At 42.4% G+C, this 20,571-nt stretch overlaps 2 protein-coding genes across 2 annotated transcripts in view; one reads left to right on the forward strand and one right to left on the reverse strand.

The window, feature by feature from the left end:
* The window catches only part of LOC308164995 (RNA polymerase II elongation factor ELL2), a 29,010-nt gene extending 21,381 nt beyond the window's left edge, over positions 1-7,629 (reverse strand). Inside the window, exons 1-2 of the mRNA XM_080539084.1 lie at positions 7,486-7,629; positions 4,706-4,753 (exon numbers count right to left, since the gene is read on the reverse strand). Of these exons, the coding sequence (XP_080395210.1) occupies positions 4,706-4,753; positions 7,486-7,623 (186 nt within the window). The 5' untranslated portion in view covers positions 7,624-7,629. The remainder of the gene's footprint in view (positions 1-4,705; positions 4,754-7,485) is intronic.
* The window catches only part of fkbp16 (FKBP prolyl isomerase 16), a 49,097-nt gene continuing 36,109 nt past the window's right edge, over positions 7,584-20,571 (forward strand). The window contains exons 1-6 of the mRNA XM_080539083.1: positions 7,584-7,636; positions 8,049-8,101; positions 9,660-9,775; positions 10,337-11,163; positions 11,546-11,715; positions 12,283-12,371. Coding sequence (XP_080395209.1) covers positions 10,680-11,163; positions 11,546-11,715; positions 12,283-12,371 — 743 coding nt within the window. The 5' untranslated portion in view covers positions 7,584-7,636; positions 8,049-8,101; positions 9,660-9,775; positions 10,337-10,679. The remainder of the gene's footprint in view (positions 7,637-8,048; positions 8,102-9,659; positions 9,776-10,336; positions 11,164-11,545; positions 11,716-12,282; positions 12,372-20,571) is intronic.

Genomic DNA, 20,571 nt, shown 5'->3' on the forward strand with positions numbered 1-20,571 from the left:
GCTGTTTCTTATACAGACTTGGAGATGGCCAAAAAAACAACAACATTATCACCACCATGTCATCTTAAGAGGTAACTTCTGAGACTGATACTTCCTGGTTCACATTAGGGTTACATTAACTAGGATCCCCTTGTTCAATTGCTATGACACGAAATAAAACAATTGATAAGCCTAACATAGTTAATAAAATGCAAGGAGGATTTAATACACCTTGACTAGATGCTAAAGAATGAAACTAAAAGAACAGCAGTAGGCTGTGGGGTATTCAACCTGTCTGAAGGACTTTTACCTCTGCTAATAAACAACGTGGGCATATCTGAGCAGAGCGAACACATCCTGGAACGATTAGTCGTCTTGGTAAGGAGACTCACACAAACTCTCAGAGGTGGTGCCAGCCAGAGCAGTACTGGGAATAAACATAATCTCCATCCAATGCACCAAAGAATCTGGAGTCCGTGCCTACGGCGAGTACACAATGTCTACGCTCCTTGCTAGCGCTAACAGCACTCTGCAATGTTTTCTTACTTTAATTTACTGTACACAATGTTTACAGGGATATTAACCAGGTTTGCAGGAGCGAGGAATAATATCCAGGGACAACAACCTTGTCAGGCCACTACATTCACTATATTACTACTGTATCATAACACCAGAAGGGCTTGTTTACCAAAGAAAGGGAGTCCTAACTGGAAGACGTCTCATGAGGCTTGTTCTCCAAATATTTGAGCACAAAATAGTGAGGGCAACTGCCTTGCCAGTCAAAACAGTGGGCCTGAGGCGAGCGGAGCACACAGGGCCTTTTGCCTAGCTTGACACATCTGGATGAATAGAGCGGCGTGTGCCCTTTCAGACACACGTGGGACAACTCCCCCCACTCACTCGCTGTGCCACTGGGAAAGGACTGCTCTCTAACCACATTCCTGTTATTGTTATTGTAATTAGCTTTCGTAAAAGAATAACTGACGGGCGTGTGCATGCACGCATGCGTGCACACACACACACACACACACACACACACACACACACAGACACACAGACACACAGACACACAGACACACACACACACACACACACACAAACACACACACACACACACACACACACACAAAGCTCATTTGCAGTGAGAGCGGGAGGCGGAGCGCCGTGGTGGGGGTAGAGTCGGGGCAGCCGCGTGTGAGATAGAGGCCCTGATGTCTCCCAAGGATTCAGTCGAGGCATGGGGTGAAACGGCACAATAATCAGGGGGGTAAATAGGAGGGGGCCCAGGGGAAGCTGGGCTTCACACACAGTCGTCATGAGAATATCTCTTGAGAAGAATGCTGCCTAACCCCTCCTCTCAGCACCACTCAGCCTTTAGTTAGCTGGCTGGTGTGTAGACCAGCAGAGGCTACTGATCCATCCATAAACTCCCAGTTCACGGTATTACCCAGTTTTGGAAAGGGGGAAAAACACCATTCATATCACACAATGACACATGTTGTGTTCTCTACAGCCTTTATAGAGCTTTCATGTTGTCAGAACAGTGGCAATACTATTGTGAAATGATAAACATTTCAATTAAGTTGCCTCTATAACTGTGTAGTAATGGTAATTGTAATGTAATTACTCTTATAACATTGTAATAACATGATGCTACATAGCCATGTTATCATATACAGTCCTTATTCCACTTGTTTAGCTATATAGGAAATGACAGTGTATAAGAATTACAGAGTTACTTTTTAGTCAACTCAATGTAAAAAGTTGTCTTAGGAAGACCAGTGGGAAGCAAAACACCAAGTGCATGAGGATTTCTGAAGGCAAACAGGAGAGCGATCAGACTGCAAGCTAATGGGAATTATATTGCCCCACAAGAGAGCCACAGGGAACTAGTGTACCAACTGAATCCAACATAAACACCTCCAAATATCTCACAAATGACTATATCCCTGCAATGAATGTTCAATATGGCACTGAAAACAGAACCCACTCTGCATACCCTGTCAACAAATAGGTGAGAAATACAACTTTACAACTTTGCTGAGTTTAAATACATGCACTGTTCATTTGTGTTCCTCTGAGAAATGGCTAATATTTTCAATGCTATTAAAAAACACTAAACAATCAGCATGTGTCCTGTAATTGGAAGCCAAGTAATACCCGAGCTAATACCAGATTCACTTTCTAAACGGACATAAAACATGCCAGGGAGCAGACTGCTTTGCCAGCAGTAAAGGAAAATAAGCACTTGGATGTGAAATTCCAGTCCATGAGAACCCAAAGCTACCCTGAATACGCTCCTCAATCCCTTGTGACAATTTCAAAGTAATCCAGACCTGGATTCCTGTTTGGACTGGGAGCTTTAGCGAAATGTGAACAGTATTTCACATAACCCCCTCTTTTCCTCACTTTTATTTCTTTATGGTTGCATCATCCTCTCCACTTGTATCCCTTAGCTGGCACTGCAAGTATTTCCTTTCTCTAGCTACTTTGACATCAAGCACATTATTATTGATCCTTCAGTGCCATTCTAAATGGAAGACTGATGGAGCTACGAGCAAGTTGCAATGTGGAATGGGGGTCCTTGCCTCGGAGTTAACGCCCACATATCGCAGAGCAGTGTGTCCACAGGCTCAGAGAAAAGGGCAGTTGTCAACTGCAGGATGGTATTGCTTGATAGGGGGACTGACCCCTCACACCACAGAGCCCTGGAGAGGAGCCAGGAGAAGAGCTAGGAGAGGAACCAGGAGAGGAAACAGGAGAGGAGCCAGGAGACTGAGAAGCGGCTGTGGGGAATTCCCTTGATGTTGTGGCACTGGGGATGTTCCCCCTCGCCACAGGAATGATGATATGAGCTGGCCAGGACCAGGACAAAAGCCCCAGTAGGCAACATCCAGCGGACACTGCCACCTGTCACAGGACACATGTATTTCCTTGTTAACAACCTCCTGTACTCTAAACAGAAATGTCAAATGACTTAGGAGGTATCAAGCTTGTTTTTGAAACACATTAAACAGAGAAATCCTGGTCTTAACAGGATGAGTAAGGACAGGGCCCTCTGTATACGGTAACCGCACTGTTGTAAGCAACGTTACTGGACTACACCGGTTGTCCCCCTCAGTCTGTTCTGTTGTACGCCAGTCTGCCATGTTCACCAACATCCTCCCCCAGTAACAGCTTAATCTGGTCTCCCCCCTCCAACGGCTGCAGATACCTCATTAATGCCCAGTCGCCCCGCGAAGGGGACCATTGTCAGAGGGGGAGGGAGACTATGCTTGAATTCCGCCAAAGCAATTTGAATATGTAATGTGCCAACCAAGATATAATCACAAAATCCTATTCCGTGATTAAAGCATACTTAAATTGCACACACTTAAATGACTAAACAGAACGACCGATATCGCCATGAGCTACATACTAATCTTTTGCATTTGACACTGTATATTAACAACATTGACTGGCTGCATGTCCATGCATATGTTTGTTTTTGACAACAATATATCATATATCAGGGGTACTTTATCTTGTGACGAAGGGCTGCAAAGACTTGTGTAGACAGAGGGGGAACAAATTCATGGCTGCCATAGTACCCCCCCTTCCTCACTTCAGGTCTTTCATGTCTACACAGAGACAACAGGCATGGAGACATTGGGCTCCCTGGGGTTCACCAACTCCCCAACCTCCTCCCCCTCTCGAAACAAAGCCTTCCCAGTTGGCAGGCTGACCCAGTAACCTGGCTAGCAGCCTGCGGGTATAGTGTACCCTCTCTCTTCGAGCTTCCAAGGCCCGTGTGAGCACACAGGCCAGCATTTGTGTACAGAGCAAAGTCACTTTCGCAATGCAATCGGCTCTTGCAGGGATTAGAGTAGCTCCTTTTAGACAGGGCCGATTGTGTGGTAAATGTGCAGTAGCCTACCAGGCAGTGCTGGGGAGGGTGTTCTAGCGGCTGGGCTAATCTGGTTGGACACAGGCATCTTTCTTTACTGCCGCTTCAGACGAATGTCTTCTCTCTCACACTGCCAAGTGTTTTTGTAGATTATGTACCAAGTCTTGGCCACACTCAGCATCAAGGATAATTTGACACTAAGAGCTCAATTCAAACAAACCCCAAGTTGCCCCCCTCCCCCCCAAAGAAAATCAAATAATGGTTCTTGGTACTGTAATAAATACCAGGAACTGTATGCTTTCAGATTTCAGAATAGCCGGCAGCAGTTGTGTAAATATACAATTGTATGTATGTACATTAACATTTCATTTCAAATGTGACTGGACAAATGTGACTGGACCTAGTTCTAAATAGAACATGGAATGAACATTATTCAACATGAACATCTAAATTCACAAATGCTACAAAAAAACAAAGGAGGTCAAATTAAACAGTGATAGTCCCGATAGGATGTGAAGCAGTCAAGATTTCCATATATTCATAACAACATGAGAACAGCTCCATTTGAAATACCTCCAAGGCATTACAGATCACCAGCTGAAGAACACACTATTATCATCACAACATGTGCAATCTTATACGGCAGGCCTTCAGGGTTTTATCACTGAATATATGAAGCTGGGCCCTTATTTTCAATGAATGATTTTGGTCTCATGAAAAATGTAGTAGTAGAACGTTTGTGAGTACGCTGCACGACAAATCAGACCTAATTAAAGCATTCCATTTGGGAAGCATAGGAGAATAGCATAGGAGGGGTGTGCAAAAACACATTCATCTTACCCCCTGGCTCCCCTTGAAGCAAATTGCTGGCTGATTTGGTAAGGATCCCTGGGGAGAGAAGAAAGGGGGAAAACTGGTTATCATTTAACACAACACACTTCAACTTTGTCTGTAAATAAAACATTGTTAATCTAATACTACTAATAATAACAAGTATATTAGTATGAAGATTTTCCATTTCTAGTCATGCTCTGCTAGGAGATAGAGAAGTGTCTCTCTATCAGCCTTTTCTCTTACTTAAATAGTAAACACAGTATTACGAGACCAGTATTTATCTTAATGGAACCAGGAGGGGAAATTATTCCCATTAGCCAACCATCACAATAATTATGTTTTCCCATCACTGGTTTGTCCCAATGACTAAAGTACATCCTCTTAAGTGTTCATTCAATAGGAAAACAGGCTTTTAAAGCTTTTTGAATGTCCTTCTGTCCATGGCCCCTGGCCAGTGTCAAGGTTCTATACAGGCAGGCCTACAGATCAAGGGGTTTCAGTGCTAATTTGCACTGGAATGTGTCTGATTAATTAATCTAGATCACAGAAACCTTGTTTCAGTCAATCAGTTCTCATAGTTAATTGGTAATAGGGGAGAGAGAGAGAGAGAGAGAGAGAGAGAGAGAGAGAGAGAGAGAGAGAGAGAGAGAGAGAGAGAGAGAGAGAGAGAGAGAGAGAATAGTGTTGTGTCAAGGGAAATGCCTAATCACAGACAAAGCTTTTAGCTTCCAAATCGCTCATCTTTTTTTCTGATGATTTCCTCGTCAAAATGACTAAAAGGGAGGAGTTGGTGTTCTCTGACGACAACCTGAGCTAATTCAGGCACAAATTGTATCTGCATAAACAAGTACATTTTATCAGCCTTCTGTTCTGTGACTTGCAAAAACCTGTCCTCCATGTACAAAGCTGACTGTCCTCCAAATAGTACTTTACTGTATGTAACAGTTGTCTTCCTTGTTTAAAAATGTTCCTGAACATTGCAGACACATCAGTGTCTTTTTTATTGCACAGTACAACACATTGAAGAGATCAAAAACATACATAAGCTGCCCTCTGAGGCACTCGTAGTGATGTCACAGGTCAAGAGATAGGACCCATTTTGACAAAGGTACAGCTGCAGCCATAGTCAACATGTTTTTGGGAGAGGTCATCTGACCCTTTTCAATTGATCATTGCTCAATACAACTGTTGGCTTGTCAGCTATCATTTACATTATTGCAAGGGATTTAAGACTATTTGTCCTAGTCTGAGGGTTGAAAGCAAAGCACTTACAGTAGGTTGAGTGAAACCCATAGAAACTGGTCGTGACCTGACTTGATCACCTTTCCAGAATGAATGCCGGGTGGGTGGGGGGGAGTAAACCCCACAATGTTAGGGCCTTCACATCACATGTTATACATATTTAGCATGTTTTTAGAAATAAGAACATTGACATGATTGCCAAATGGATTCTACTGAATTACAAAATGAATAGCCTGCATTTTGGGCGTACACGACATTCTGAGGAGATCGTTGTGACTGTGGAAAGCAACACCGCCTGACGGACCAATGGATCGGGCAAGCTTCCAAACGTTTAAAGGGCAAAACAATGCACAAGAGCACAAGAGCACAAGAGCCCAAGAGCACACAGCAACACAAATGCCCTGCCACCACCACCCAATAAGAGGTCGGGGTGAACGACCGAGCCCCCGTCAAGCAGGCGTCCAGATTTACAGCTGGGCAATTCATTGTAGAGGAATCTGCATGGTGACTACAGTAGCCTACTTACTTCTCATACAACAAGGGAAAGGTAAAAATCATTTTCTCACCAACTTCCAAAACAAAGACAAACTGTTGTGCTGAGCTCAAAAGGAAAGTCGAACATTTAGACGCGTTAACTGATCCCAAGCCTTTTTTTTTTTTAAGGCGACACATTTTTCAAAATACCATCCATGCGAGAACAATGTCACAAGTCGACCTCATACTTTCTGAGTAACGATTTACTGGATTCTATTGAATTCATTCTAGGCTTTAAGGCGCTTGGGCTACGTAACACTGGATGTTTGTTGTTAGTATTTTAAATTAACATTGACATTTAAATAATATAGCTACAATGGCTGTGATATTGCCATATGGGCATAGAGCGCAGATATGTTATAATATAATAATAGCCTATAATAGCCTTGTAGGCTATAACCTAAATGTGCTGTCAACATATTTCTTTAGGCAATGTCGACACCTCTCAAATAAAATCCAAAAACGTAGCCTATAAAACAAACGCAAGCGACAATGTAACAACTTTGATGTTTGATATTGATGCTCATATTCGGATTAGGCTTCATATAGAATCGTAAAACGATATGACTCATATCTGACACTCGTATCTGTCATGTTCTGACACGTTTCTGAAGTCAAATGACATTTGAAAACTCAATAGGATTACTACAGCCGACAACATAAAACAGTCAGCAAAAAGAGAGTGAAAGTTCCCACTTCATAAAATCCAGGAGATTTTTCCAAATATTCTCAACAATCCCCAAATGTCTTGTGTATGATGGTAGGGTATTGCTTCCAAATATCAACCTATTACGCCAATCTATTTATTGACACTTTAAGATGATGCCATCAAGCAAAAAAAAAAAAAAAAGCTTATTGTTGATATGATGTCACATATAGATATCTAATCGTCGCTTACACTTCTTGAACTTGATCGAACTTTTTTTACTGCCTCTTTTGAGATCACAGGCTACTCAGAGTTCAAGCTATCAAAACAAACGTGGAGCATGCAGTTAAATAATGTGTCTTACCTTGAGATTCTGGTAGGCTTCGAGCGTCCGAATGGCAGTGTCAGTTAGCTTGACGTGATACAGAGTTTTATTCGGGGCGTTTTTGTTGATTTTTCCACAGGAGAGCCCATACCGATGCTCCTGCTTCAGCGCTGCCATGTCTACAACTGAGGTGAATTCATTGGCGACATTCTCAAACGTCACTTGCACCTAGGGCGGAGTTACCAGTGCATGCGTTGCCGTGATCACGTCACAGACACACACACACACACACACACACACACACACACACACACACACACACACACACACACACAGACACAGACACAGACACAGACACAGACACAGACACAGACACAGACACAGACACAGACACAGACACAGACACAGACACAGACACAGACACAGACACAGACACACTCACACTCACACTCACACTCACACTCACACTCACACACACGCACGCGCACACGCACACGCACACGCGCACACGCACACGCACACGCACACACACAGTTTTAATTGTGATAATAGTGTTGTTATTATTCTTTGTGTATTAATTGTTCTGCTTGCTTTTACTGTAGCTCTCTGTTACCAGATCTATTGCAGTGCTCCTAGAAGAACAAATCACCCCTTGGTACTGTACCCCAAAACTGATTCAAAGATATAAATGAATGATTCATTACTGTATATTAACTCATTATAAAGCCCTTACAAACCCTGAAAGGTACAACTTGATGTAAAATAATACCCCCCTCATATTTGTGTGGCACAGAAAACAAACATAATGTTTATAATCTGGGCTCCAGTTTTCAGCATTGATGTCATAATATCAGATTAAATTCTGTGGAAATAAATACAATCCAGAAAACATGATGAAAAACGTTTTTACTCTAAACTAGATTATGCCAAAAACATATTAAGTTTATCTTGCCTGTCAATCCTGTGTTCACAGACAGATGAAACGGACAGTGATGAAAAAAATAGGGAATTTGGGTTAATTAAAGCCATAATCCCTAACAGACAAGATGCTTGGTCTGTGGATTAAGGAGCTCTCTCACAGTCACTAATGGAGTCTTTACTTGCCATATGGCTGTCTGAGGACTTCTATCTAAACCAGACTTTATCAACAACACATGTATTACAGCGAATATGATATATACATATTCATACATTGTAAAATATCTATTGTCATTCATGTTAATGTAAGAGGAGATAATGAATTTATAGCTCTGAGATCCTCACTGGGAATATTCCTGTGTGTTGTATGGACTGTATGTGGAATAATGTGTCGCAGAAGATTAAACAATCTGAACCAAAGTCTCCAGTGTCTAGATATTAAGGAATCATAGAATGCAGTAGGGGCTCTGGCTCAGCTGTGTGTTCGTTTTGCGTTTAAGGCCCTTTTAGTTAGATAGTTTAATCTGTGTTTCGATGGTACAGTATTAAGGGGTTAGGGATAAAACAGGGATAATCATGTAGGTACAATTGGAAAAGTCTGGCTCATGCTGAGCTTCTACAGAATCTATGAAAATACATAGGATGCACACATTTCACTTAGTAGATTTATTCTAATGCAGAGTAGATGTTTTTATGCGTAACGAATGTATAGGGCTGCTCTTATATTTCCCTACTGAAGTGGGTTCTGCTTAATTAGATATTCATCTAAAAATATTATTATATTAAGATAATTTACATTGTTCATAATCTGTCTTCAATAGTTGGTGTAAATGGTGACCAACCCACTATTCATATTATTGCAATACCCCCATTCAAGTTATCACCATACACTCATTTCGGAGCTGGTCTAGCCATGACAGTCAGAATGTTTTTGGTTCACTTTTCCAGTTGTTGACATGATAAGAAAAAGCAGTAAAACAGTCAAACAAGCAGTTTACTTGAAAATATGAATTATACTTACTGTAATATCCCTTACAAAGACTTTGCATTCTGATTACACAATGTTTGGGGTTACCTGGTAACTTCAGTAACTTCAATCTGTTTGTAACCACCATATCTTAATGTAATTGTTTCACAGTGATGTGCATTGTGTTCACTGTTCAGTGCTCTGCTCTGTACTCTATTGATAAGTGATGCTAAAGCTTTATTTTTTTTATTTACATTGTAAGAGAATGCTAAGGAAAGGATATCTTATGTGATTTTCTTATCTGACATTGTGATTCTGTTGGCTGAAGGCTTCCATAAAGTACCATGAGTTATGCAACACAGTGTGAGATGCAGTGCAGACACCAGGGCTGAGAGACCTGTCTTGTCTTGAAATTGTTGCTCATTGGCTCCCTTACCACAGAAGGTATGTGGCAAGCGTAGCAAAACCTGTTTGCTTATCCTCAGATCCTATTAGATCATAATATCTACTTTATGCTGCTCAAACGTTACCGTTTGATTGTTTTTTTCTCTTCAAACGTATAAGAGGATTAAACAAGGGAATGACAGTGCATACATTGCCGCTGATTAGTCGGCTGTATAGGAAAAAAACACTCAATTCAATAATCTAGCACCCAACAACATCTTATAGGTCACCAGGTCAGATGGGCCATTGTAGGAACTACCCAAACCCCCATAAACACTTGACTTCTTAAAAAGTGAAAATAAGATCTTACGCCACTGAGTAAGACAAAACTGAAGTACAGACAGCCATCCCTGAGGTCTTATTGGTGGATAACATTCATGGAAACTACATTATGGGGCAGCACGATGAAGTCATTAAGAGGCTTACAGACATCCTGGTAGATTAGATTTTGCTCTTCTAATCCTATGGATTACTGCTGCACAAGCCTGCTGACTGAGAGTGCTTTGTCGTGCTGCACAATTTCTTTACATTGTTCATTTCTTGTTGCTTCTACCTCTCTAGTAGGCTGAGAAGGAGGGAAGCAGGATCGAGTGGATATTGAGGTGTGACTGCATCATCTCCATAGCTCTACCAGAAAGGATAAATGAAAGCTCTTCAACAAACTGCTGATACAACCAGGATTTATACTGGTTAAGGATGTATTTTGCATCAGATTTAACAAAAGTTTATGTGTATGCTCGGTTTTCATAACTCCTACAGATAGTCATTTATGGATGGAGGCTCTGTTGAGTCCTAACTAGACAGAGGGAGTGCTTCCGTACCAGTACTACCTACGGGCTGGCCAGGGAACGTGGGGAGAGGTAAACTGGACGAGGAGGATCATCTCTTCTGGAGGCTTCCACAGATGGTGTCCCTTGCTCCGTGCAGCGAGATGGAGACAGAACCGTGTCCTGAAGGGCTTTTGGGCCATGCGATGGAGACCAAGGAGCCAGAATTGAGGGAGGTTTATTCAGGCCTTTGTGATAAGGAGAGTCAGGAAGAGAGAGAACTATCTCATGGGCCTGGGCAGGAAGAGAGGGAGCCCCATGGGGACAAAGAGGACAGAAACGACAGCCAGGGTGGTGAGAGCGTGGGCTCTCTGATAAACACACTCACTATCTCTGAAATTCCAGAGGATGAGAGTGCAGAGACAGAGTGTGAGGTTGAACGAAAGCTCAAGAAGACAAACAGTTTTAAGACGGTCCGGTTTCAGGACCCCTATGAAGCAGAGCTCGAGGAGGAGAGGGAGAACGCCGAGGAGACTCTCTTTCCAGACTATGAGCTGGAACAGTGGACCACCTCCACCTTCGAGGACCTGTTCATGGCAGAAGATTGGGAGGACATCACAGGTAGGCCTATGGCACTCATTGATAATATCAACAACAGTTTTAGATATCATAAAACTGAAATAGTGAAAAATTACTTAATTATCATCATTTATCATCATTATCAATTATTAAATATCATCAAATTGTGTTTATTTGTAATAAGAGGTTCTGGTTGGTACCACATGGGGATTACATGGATTTTTAAAATCTAATCTTCCCTACTGAATAATCTTTTTTAAATTGTATATGGTAAAGAAATTGAAAATAAACTTCTGAAGTGTTGACACCTGCATGAGTAATGCACATTATAGCCTCTCCCAGAAGCAGTTTCAGCTCTAAGTGCCTGTTGACCAACACATGCAGATTAACCCCCTTCCCCCCGCTCTGAAACTCCCTCTCCCAGATGACCGGCTGTTGAGGAAGAAGGTGCTGGAGCCGGGCCCCCAGCATGCCCCACGCCCCTCCTGGGGTCAGGAGGTCACTGTCAAAATGCAGGGTGTGCTGGAAGACAGGACAGTGGTGGAGAAGGACTCTAAACTGGTTTTCATCATAGGAGAAGGAGATGTCAACCAGGTGGGCTCTTCAGCTGTTCTGAGGTTAGAGCAGGTTCCTCCAGTACAGCAGACCTTCTGCAACAACTGCATGGTTGGCATTTTTTTGACAGGTTAAACAGTCAAAATCAGTCATTTAGAGTAAAGTTTTAAAGAGTACGTTTTCTGGAAAAAAAACTACTGAAAGAACGGAAGCACAGAGTGGTGACATGGTTAATCATTCACAGAAGTATTTGGTAAAGTAACACCAGATAGCTATAGCGCAATACCATTTGTTGAAAGGCTGTTTAACTGAGCCACAAAAAAGGAGGGATTTATTCGACTCTGGGCACAGTGAGCACTAACAGGCTAGCCACGTCACACTCTGGGCACAGTGAGCACTAACAGGCTAGCCACGTCACACTTATCATGTCAAATGTCAATAGTCGCAGCAAGTGGGAAATTGTTTTAGGCGGAGCTAAGAAAATACCCAAATACCCATATTTTGATCTAAATGGCAATTTTCTGACTTGAATGATTGTGCAGCACCAGGATGTCATACATGTATCAGCAAAAACCTCTGGATGACACAGTGTTGTTTTGCACCTAGGCCCTAGAGGAGTGTGCCATATCCATGCAGAAGGATGAGATCGCATTACTGCTGGCAGATTCACAGCACACCTATGGACTTCTGGGAAGGTAAAGAAGCTGAAAAACAGAACAAAAAAACGTTGTTGTTATGTGCCTCAAAATTATAAAACTAGTAAAGCATGTTATATGAATCAATTGACTTTCAGTCGATAGGAGTGGGTGTGAGGGAGTAAAAACTGAAACACAGATTTGGTCATTCATCACCCTCATTTAAAAAAAGTAATGTGACATCTATCATCAAACCGAGGAGCACAGTCCCATTGTACCTGTTGCTGTGAGGGCAGCCTATCTGTCCCCAGTAGCATGGCTAATGAACCATAAACAGGAGCAGATGGTCTCCCCCCAAACACCATTGAGAAACGGCCAGAGGCCTCTATCCTCCCACCCTATGGGAGGACAGGACACCACTCAAATTACAATGGGTTGGGTTTATTGGGTAAATTGGGTTGGGTTTACAACCCTTGCTCCATTCATGAGGTCCTGCAAACATACAGAATAACCAAATGCATTAATACCGTTGTACTGTATCTGCCACTGTGTGACGGGATCATGTAACCATGTCATGTTTTTCCACTTGATTTGTAGATTTTTTTTTACAGAGAATGCTTGCAACTTAATGTGTCTAGTCAAGATGTGATACCAGATGTATACAGCTACAAACAGCACGCAACTGTCCAGTATAAACATTATTCCTATACATTCCTATAAACAAACATCCTTTGCACTCCTTTTGCACGTCATAGTTTATATCCCGAAATTTAGATATGTTTCTTAGGCAAGTGTGTCCTTGGTCAGATCATTTTCATGTAATTGTGTGGCCTTATATTTCTTAAATAATTATTACTTAAAATAAGCACAATTATCTGCCAAACAGAACAGGAAAATGTCTCTTGCCAAGTAAAACATATTTTAAAACTAGTGCAGTCAGACAAAAAACATGCATATATTGTCTTGATTTAAGATATGATAATCTTACTTTGATTTACTTTTTGCAGTATACGTGTGGTCTTATGCTGAGTGAGGTCTTGTTTGTGTTTCTGCTGCTCTAGAAAGGGTCCAGAGTGGTTGTTAATGTGCTTTAGAGAGTGTGATTGGATGAGAGGGAGACACTACTTGGAGAAGAGTATATATTTCTATCTATTATTCTCTCCTGTGGTGAGTCCTCTTTTCTTAGTGCAGGTACAGAAAGGTGGCAGGTAGCAGCTTAGTTAATGATTGTTTTGATGCAGTTGATTAAGGCTGTGTACTGAGGAGTCACATTTAGCCCTGTTACCCAAGGTAGACCTCCTGGGAACCTTGCCAACTCCTAAAAGGGTGGTGACAGAGCTGTTGAACCAAGTTTCTTTCCCCTGCCATTTTCAAGAATAAGGGGCTTGATGTGTGATTTAGGTCTCTGACATGTAACAATCAATTTGATTCTTTATTTAAGTGCAGTGAAGATGTAAATTACGGGGGGGGGGGGGGGGGGGGGAATTAAATTCACAAATTAATTAAACAATAATTGCAATAATGATATTATTCAGGGTTGAAGGATGAGAACTGCATTGCAAGTAAAAAACGAAAAACAAACATTCTTTTGATGAAGAAAAATGTGGAAATCTGTGTGTCTAAGCTGTAAAACGACAGAGGGACAAGGATGGAGAATCTCATTAGCCTCTACCCATTCTTTGGTGGAGACATTTATTGAACCCTGTCGGTCACCTGTTGCAGACAGTGCCACTGTCGCTGCTGAGAGCACTTCACAGCTTTCTGTCTGAACAGTCTGCAAACAGACTCATTCACTGGCTGGGATGCAATGTGGTGTGGTTTGTGGGTGTTATACCTAGTAGTGCATCTAATCATAAGAGACTTGTAGGAGACTTATTGTTTGATCATGTTATAGATGGCCAATGAAACCCCTGGTATAGTCCTCACAGGCAGCAATTTACCTGACTCAGTACATCAGACAGGCTGGTGAGATGTTTCGGGGTAAATCAAGTGTAAAGCACAATGACGTTTGTGCAGTCTGATCTAGCGGCAATGAGCCATAGAGCATCGCAATAAAAATGAGGCTCCACCATCCTCTCGGTCTCTGACACACGCAGCATCTGTCATCCCTGTCCCGAGAAAGCGTTGTAGCATTTCCAGGGGAAGACATGCAGACAGTGGAGAGCTAACATCTCTGCACAGACCCTAGAACAACACTATTAAATACCCTTTGGGGTATGAGGACTTTGCCTCTCCGCTCTTCACTGACCCAAAGTCAGCAACATAAAATGTGTCCATGACAGCTGTGGCGATTGCCACAGCAATCGCCACAGCTGTAATGGACACATCATTTGCAAATGGGGGTGCCTATACTTGACATTCATATTCACTCATATTTGACACCTGCAACAACGGCAATGCTTTATAAATATGCCATTCATATGCAAAACATTATTTTGTGAAAGAAGACACTGCAGAGGTGGGTGACACCGGAAAGTTGCATGAGGAAGTCCTCATTATAGTCATCAGGACCTTTTGTCCTGGCAGGGATGGTATTACTTCACTAGCATTTTTGGCAGAAATGTTGTTCCCTTAGCAGAGATAACAGACAGCCTTGTGAGCGATGCATGCTGGAGAGAACACTGTTTATTGACTACTGTATGATTTGGGGGACATGTCAAGTAGTATAATAAACAAACCCCAAAGGGCTTAGGTAGAGTGAACACAAAGTCAACTCACTATTCAGGCGGTTCATCAAAGTCTTAAGAGGATGCATACAATGTGTATACAACATGAATGTAGCCCTCGTGGATAACGCATGCGATAGGATAACATTTTTCATGTGAGTACCTGTCCTGCAGTGGAAAAGTGGAGATTCTGTTGAGACTTCACAGATGGCTATCATGATCGGATTTCTGAGTGAGCAAAGCAAAACAAGTTTGACCAAAGGACAAGAGAGGAGTGTCTCGTGCTCGTGTCTCGTGCTCTGGCCCACTGGGGCTGACTGGCCTGGGGATGACAACCAAAGGTTTAACCAGTCAGTGGTACTGTTCTGTAGCAAAGCAAGGCTGGAGATTAGCTTCAGTCTGAAGGTGTTATCCTTACTGCTGCATGTAGGTCAAGTATTTACCTGCCGTGGTTGAATAACATTGATTGGTTCGTTAAGGTCGTTGCTTAAAGTTAATTCCTCTGAATATTGCGGTTTGATTGATTGTGTATTGTTTGGCTAATTTCCCACACAGCCTTTCGTTGAATCAGATTATAAATGTGTGTGGTGTTGTGGTTTACAAAGCCACGTCTTTCCCCATTGCCTCCGAGACACACCCCTATACAGCAGGGAATGTAGTTCCCCAAACTAACACATTCTCAGACATTCTCTGTGTGGTGTGGCCGTTCTTAAGGATAAAGTAACAATTGCAATGACGTATAATTCCATATGACACGCATGCACACTCATACACGTTAAGCATATAGTGTATGAACCGTCTGTTTGCAACAGGGATGTGAATCAACACATCCAGGCCATGTGACTCCAGGGCTTTGCCAAGACTTGAGGAAGACCAGAACGACAAGAGAAAAGAACTGGCTGGAGCTTGTTCTCTGGCACTAATAACTAAACACTCAGATCCAATTGGGTTCATTCCCAAGATTTTACTGGAAATAAAGCCATAGCTACACCAGTACAGTCAGTAGTAGTCAAACTGGAACTGCATAGTCTTGATTTGGTAAAACATTAATTGGTATGACACCACCTTTCACTCCCTACACTTACTGTAATAGTAGTCAAAAAGTCATGCTGTTAGAGTGCATGCGTGCAGTGTTTGTTTACTTAATTCTTGAAATGATTGTTGGCCTGTCCTTTGCTTAGTTATGACCCATCGACACAAGCTGATTGTAACATGATACCACCCAGAAACTTGTACTTCTGCTTTTGTTATTTGGATCGCTGCTGTTAAGAGGACATTTACTGGAATAGTAAATCCCTCACAGAGAGGGTTTGCTTATGATTGTGCCTGCAAGCTTGGAACTGTGCTTGTGTGTGCTTGGAAGAGTGTGTGTGTGTGTGTGTGTGTGTGTGTGTGTGTGTGTGTGTGTGTGTGTGTGTTCGTGTGTGTGTGTGTGTGTGTGTGTATCTCCCTGACGTGACCATTAGATCTAATGAGCTGCAGTGACGCACCATGTGTAAGCAGGGCTGACCACTAAAGGAACCAGTGAGGTGAGGCTCTCTGAACCAAGGTAGTGTGTGACTCACTCCCCATAGCATTAACATCCAAACTATCAGGGTCAAAAGCATTGGATCCTGAGTCACCTAATGTGACTGTATCGAAAACACTTGAGAGGGCTACAGTATTCTCACCATTGCATGTTGAAAACCTTGAGCAATTCAAAAGCACCTTAAAGCACACTAAACCATGGCTTATGTCTAGTCATAGGAAGTAGGGTTATTATGTAGGCGGTGTCATCATTAATTGACAGTGCAGGGTTGTAGGGGCATTAGTATTTAGCATACCTGAAATGTGCTCTTGAGGTGTTGTTTTCCTAGAATGCTAGCAGCAGGCTGACTAGTCCTCACGCACGACAATTACACACAAGATAACACACAAGTGTTGATTTTATCAGCATCTGTAGGCCTCAGGTCTGCAATGAACTTTGTAAAATTTGTCAAATTAGTTTAGGGATGTAACCATTGAAAAACATGATTCAAATTCATAAAGTATATATTTTGAAGGGGTTTTGTATCTTATTTTAGTTTATGAGTATACAGTATGTTTGGTTGACCTGGTACTGCAAGAGTAACATTCTCAAGCCTGTGTTTGACCTGCTGTGCATGTGGCATATTTAATCTCACTGGATGTTTACCCTTTTCACTTATTGCTGGTGAGCTCCACACTTATCGCTCCCACCGACATAGCCCTCAGTGTAATATGATACTGCCTTGAAACTGATCTACTTCTGCTTTTTATTTTTGGAAACTGTGCTGTGAGAGGATATTTACTGGGACACTGAATCTCTCAAAGTGAATTCTCCTTATGTAGTTTAGAGTTTTGCTTGATTATCCTCCACTGTCCAATAAGTATACTGTTGTGTACAGTATGCAGCAGATTTGTAAGAAACATCATGTATGCCACATGAATTCATCAAAGAGCCATTAGGATAATGGCTTGTTATCAGTAATACTGAGAACATACACATACTTCATAATGCTTCTCAGTATGTATTATGTTTAAAAGAAGATTTTATTTAGTTTGGATGGGTCCCAGATCGAAGACGTAGACAATCTGGTGTCCTGCCATACTGTCAGGTCTGACTCACTCTCCACAGTTTCCAAGGTCTACAAAATGCAGTGCCCTGTATCAAAACAATCTGTTTGTGCTTGGACAGAAAGAGAAATAGACATTTTCATTGATAGTCACTGCTCCATTGTCACACACAGTGTGTTGGCTTGACAGGGCCATGTGGCAGTGCATCATTCAGAGCGTGACACGCATAGGAACACGCGGAGGAGCACACGTGAGCTGGCACTCCAGCTCTAATCAAGCCTACCTGCTCCTCGCCTCTCTCAGCCACATCCACGCCTGCTGTGCACAGCACACAGCCAATAAGAGAGGGAGGGAGAGAGAGAGAGGGAGGGAGAGAAAGAGAGAGAGAGAATAGAGGAGAGCACATGAGGCTCCAGGATCATATCTTCTTCATCCAGAGGAACCTAATGTCCTTTCAAGGCAGAGCTGAATATGTGTCAGTACCCCAGACACTCTCTGTGTATGATGGAGGCTGGGGCTCTGGGGTATTATGGTTTACCTTATGAAACACGAGGACTTACAGCTATTGTAGTTTCATTAAATGTTTTACTTACTGTATTATCTACTTGCTAAATTGCAGGCAGCAGACACAAGACTCTTCCCTTCTTGCACAATCTGTATATTCAGTTAATATGGCCCCAGTATACTCTTAAATCTAAAAGTGAAAGACTGAGGGTGCGGTTCATGAACTAGCTAGTCATAAAGAGCTACACATGAAAAGACACTTTTGTTTTGAATACAGCCTCCAACTTGTAACAAGAGAGCGTGTGTGCTAACCTATTCCTCTGTATGCATAGCTGGTTTCAATCCTGTTATTCTCAATACACAGTAGGTGTTTAACACAGTTTGTTTCTCGGACTGTTTCACTGTTACGGCCACCCTGCTTCTCTCTTAATTTGTGGTCCAGGTCAAACTGTTATTATCCTCTTATAATTTAAAGCAGAGCTATCAAACCCCCCCCCCCCCTGCCCAGAAAGCACCCTTCTCATAATCTGACCTCAGCCAGACCCTTTTGTGATAACAGACACATAGTTGCTGGGCAACTTATAAACACACCCACTCTACATGACTTTTCTGTTTGCAACACCAGTATAATGGAAGCAGATGGGAAAGTGGTGGGACCAGCTGTTGTTAGCACGAGAGAGGATCACACACACGCACACGTACGCACACACACACACGCACACACACACACACTCCCACACACACACACACACACACACACACACACACACACACACACACACACACACACACAGTGAGAGCTATATATAGTAGGTCTGGTCTAGTCCTGTCCCTCTGGTCTGCAAGAGCTAGTGTGTTAAATGTCTCAAAGAGTCTCTAAGCTGAGCATATGCATAGAACGGCCCAATGGAACTGAGCTGTCTGTGTGTGTGTGTGTGTGTGTGTCTGGCGCTGCAGTCTGACGCTGGGGGGCTGGGAGACGGGAGGCAGACTCGTGGCAGAACGGGCAGTGGCATGGGGGGCCCCTCCTCTGTCACTGGGGACGTGGACGGGTGACTCATCTTTCTTAGACGTCAGCGTTTCGTCACCAGCCACCCGGATCACCATTACAGTCCATCACAGCAGCTCTGTGGTCACACACATCTTTAAAGGGCTTGTTACCTCCCATTAATCACCAGCATGCCCCCCCCCCCCAGACAGACTTGAAAGACAGATTGTAATATAAACCTCAAGGTTGATAGGGATTTATGACTAATTCCGTAGATCATGGCTCAATCAATCCACACACAATAGTTTGTACAATAGTGTTACTTCTCGAATTATGTGATTGACGATTACGATTAAAATGCTATTGTTCGACGGCATACGTCTATATAAGACAAAATGTGTCAGTACATACATGTCATCACATATTTTGTGAGAGACAGTATTCCTATAGTATAGACTTTGTAACTCTACTGTTTCATATTATCTGTTCATTTCCGTACATTCCACCTAATTGCCTGCAGTGGCTTGTGCAGGCTGTCTCCACTGTGTGACCCAGTGCCATTGCCAATGGCTCTGGTCAAATTATGTCAAGTTCTTCCCCCTCAGACATGTGGTTGTGTGCCTAATGAGTGGTGCTCGAGGTCTCATCCCTCCTCATGGTGATCTGAGGGAGTGTGTGAAGGTCCATACTAATAGCACCGCGGGTATATTAAGCCCCCCCCAGATGTGTAGTGCTCCACCATGACAATGTGACACACAACTGCCTAATTAGTAGGTACAGCGCTTTAAGTGAGCGTGTCGCATTAGGCCTGCTGTCCACAGAGAGACAGACAAGGCCTGGTGGGTTAGGGAGAGACTTTTTAGAGAGTCCTCATTGTAAATTATGTTATGGGTTATGTTGATTTTTGAATGACACTTTTTACTAAACTGTATCACCCCTAAAATCACACAAACTTAACGTATCCACATTTTATGTTTCAAAGTGAGTTGTAGCGCATTTACAGATTATGAGAAGAAATGTTGCAGTCTAACCTTTTGTCCAGATTAGCAGAGGAGTCATACTTTTGTTCAACATTTCAACTGTTTATCATTCAGACATGACAGGCATCCTGGTGGATATGTGACTGATGATGTGTGTGTGAATATCACACCTATGTGATATTCCAGAAATGGTGACATTTTTTTGATTGCTATGTTCTCTCTGGTCCTTATCTTTGTTTTTCGATGCAGTGACAACTGAGACTTTTGAAGAAAGGAAATACATTTTGGATTAATATCTATTTTCATGACATTTATTTTATTCTCAGAATGTCACACATAAAGGACTAAACCTGGTCACATACATTTCAGTCGTCAGAATGTTCGGAAATCTATAACAGAGGGGTTGAATATTAAGTGTCTATGTCCCAGACTGAGCAGAAAGGTATGCCATTAACGTGAGGAGGACGGCAATCTGCAACCCCGTTGGATGTGAATGATTTATTTCATTCATTACTTAAATGTCCTACACATCATTCCTACTCTCTCTG

This window comes from Nansenia antarctica, assembly GCF_963989245.1.
Source record: "Nansenia antarctica genome assembly, chromosome: 9".
NCBI classification, from domain to species: domain Eukaryota; kingdom Metazoa; phylum Chordata; class Actinopteri; order Argentiniformes; family Microstomatidae; genus Nansenia; species Nansenia antarctica.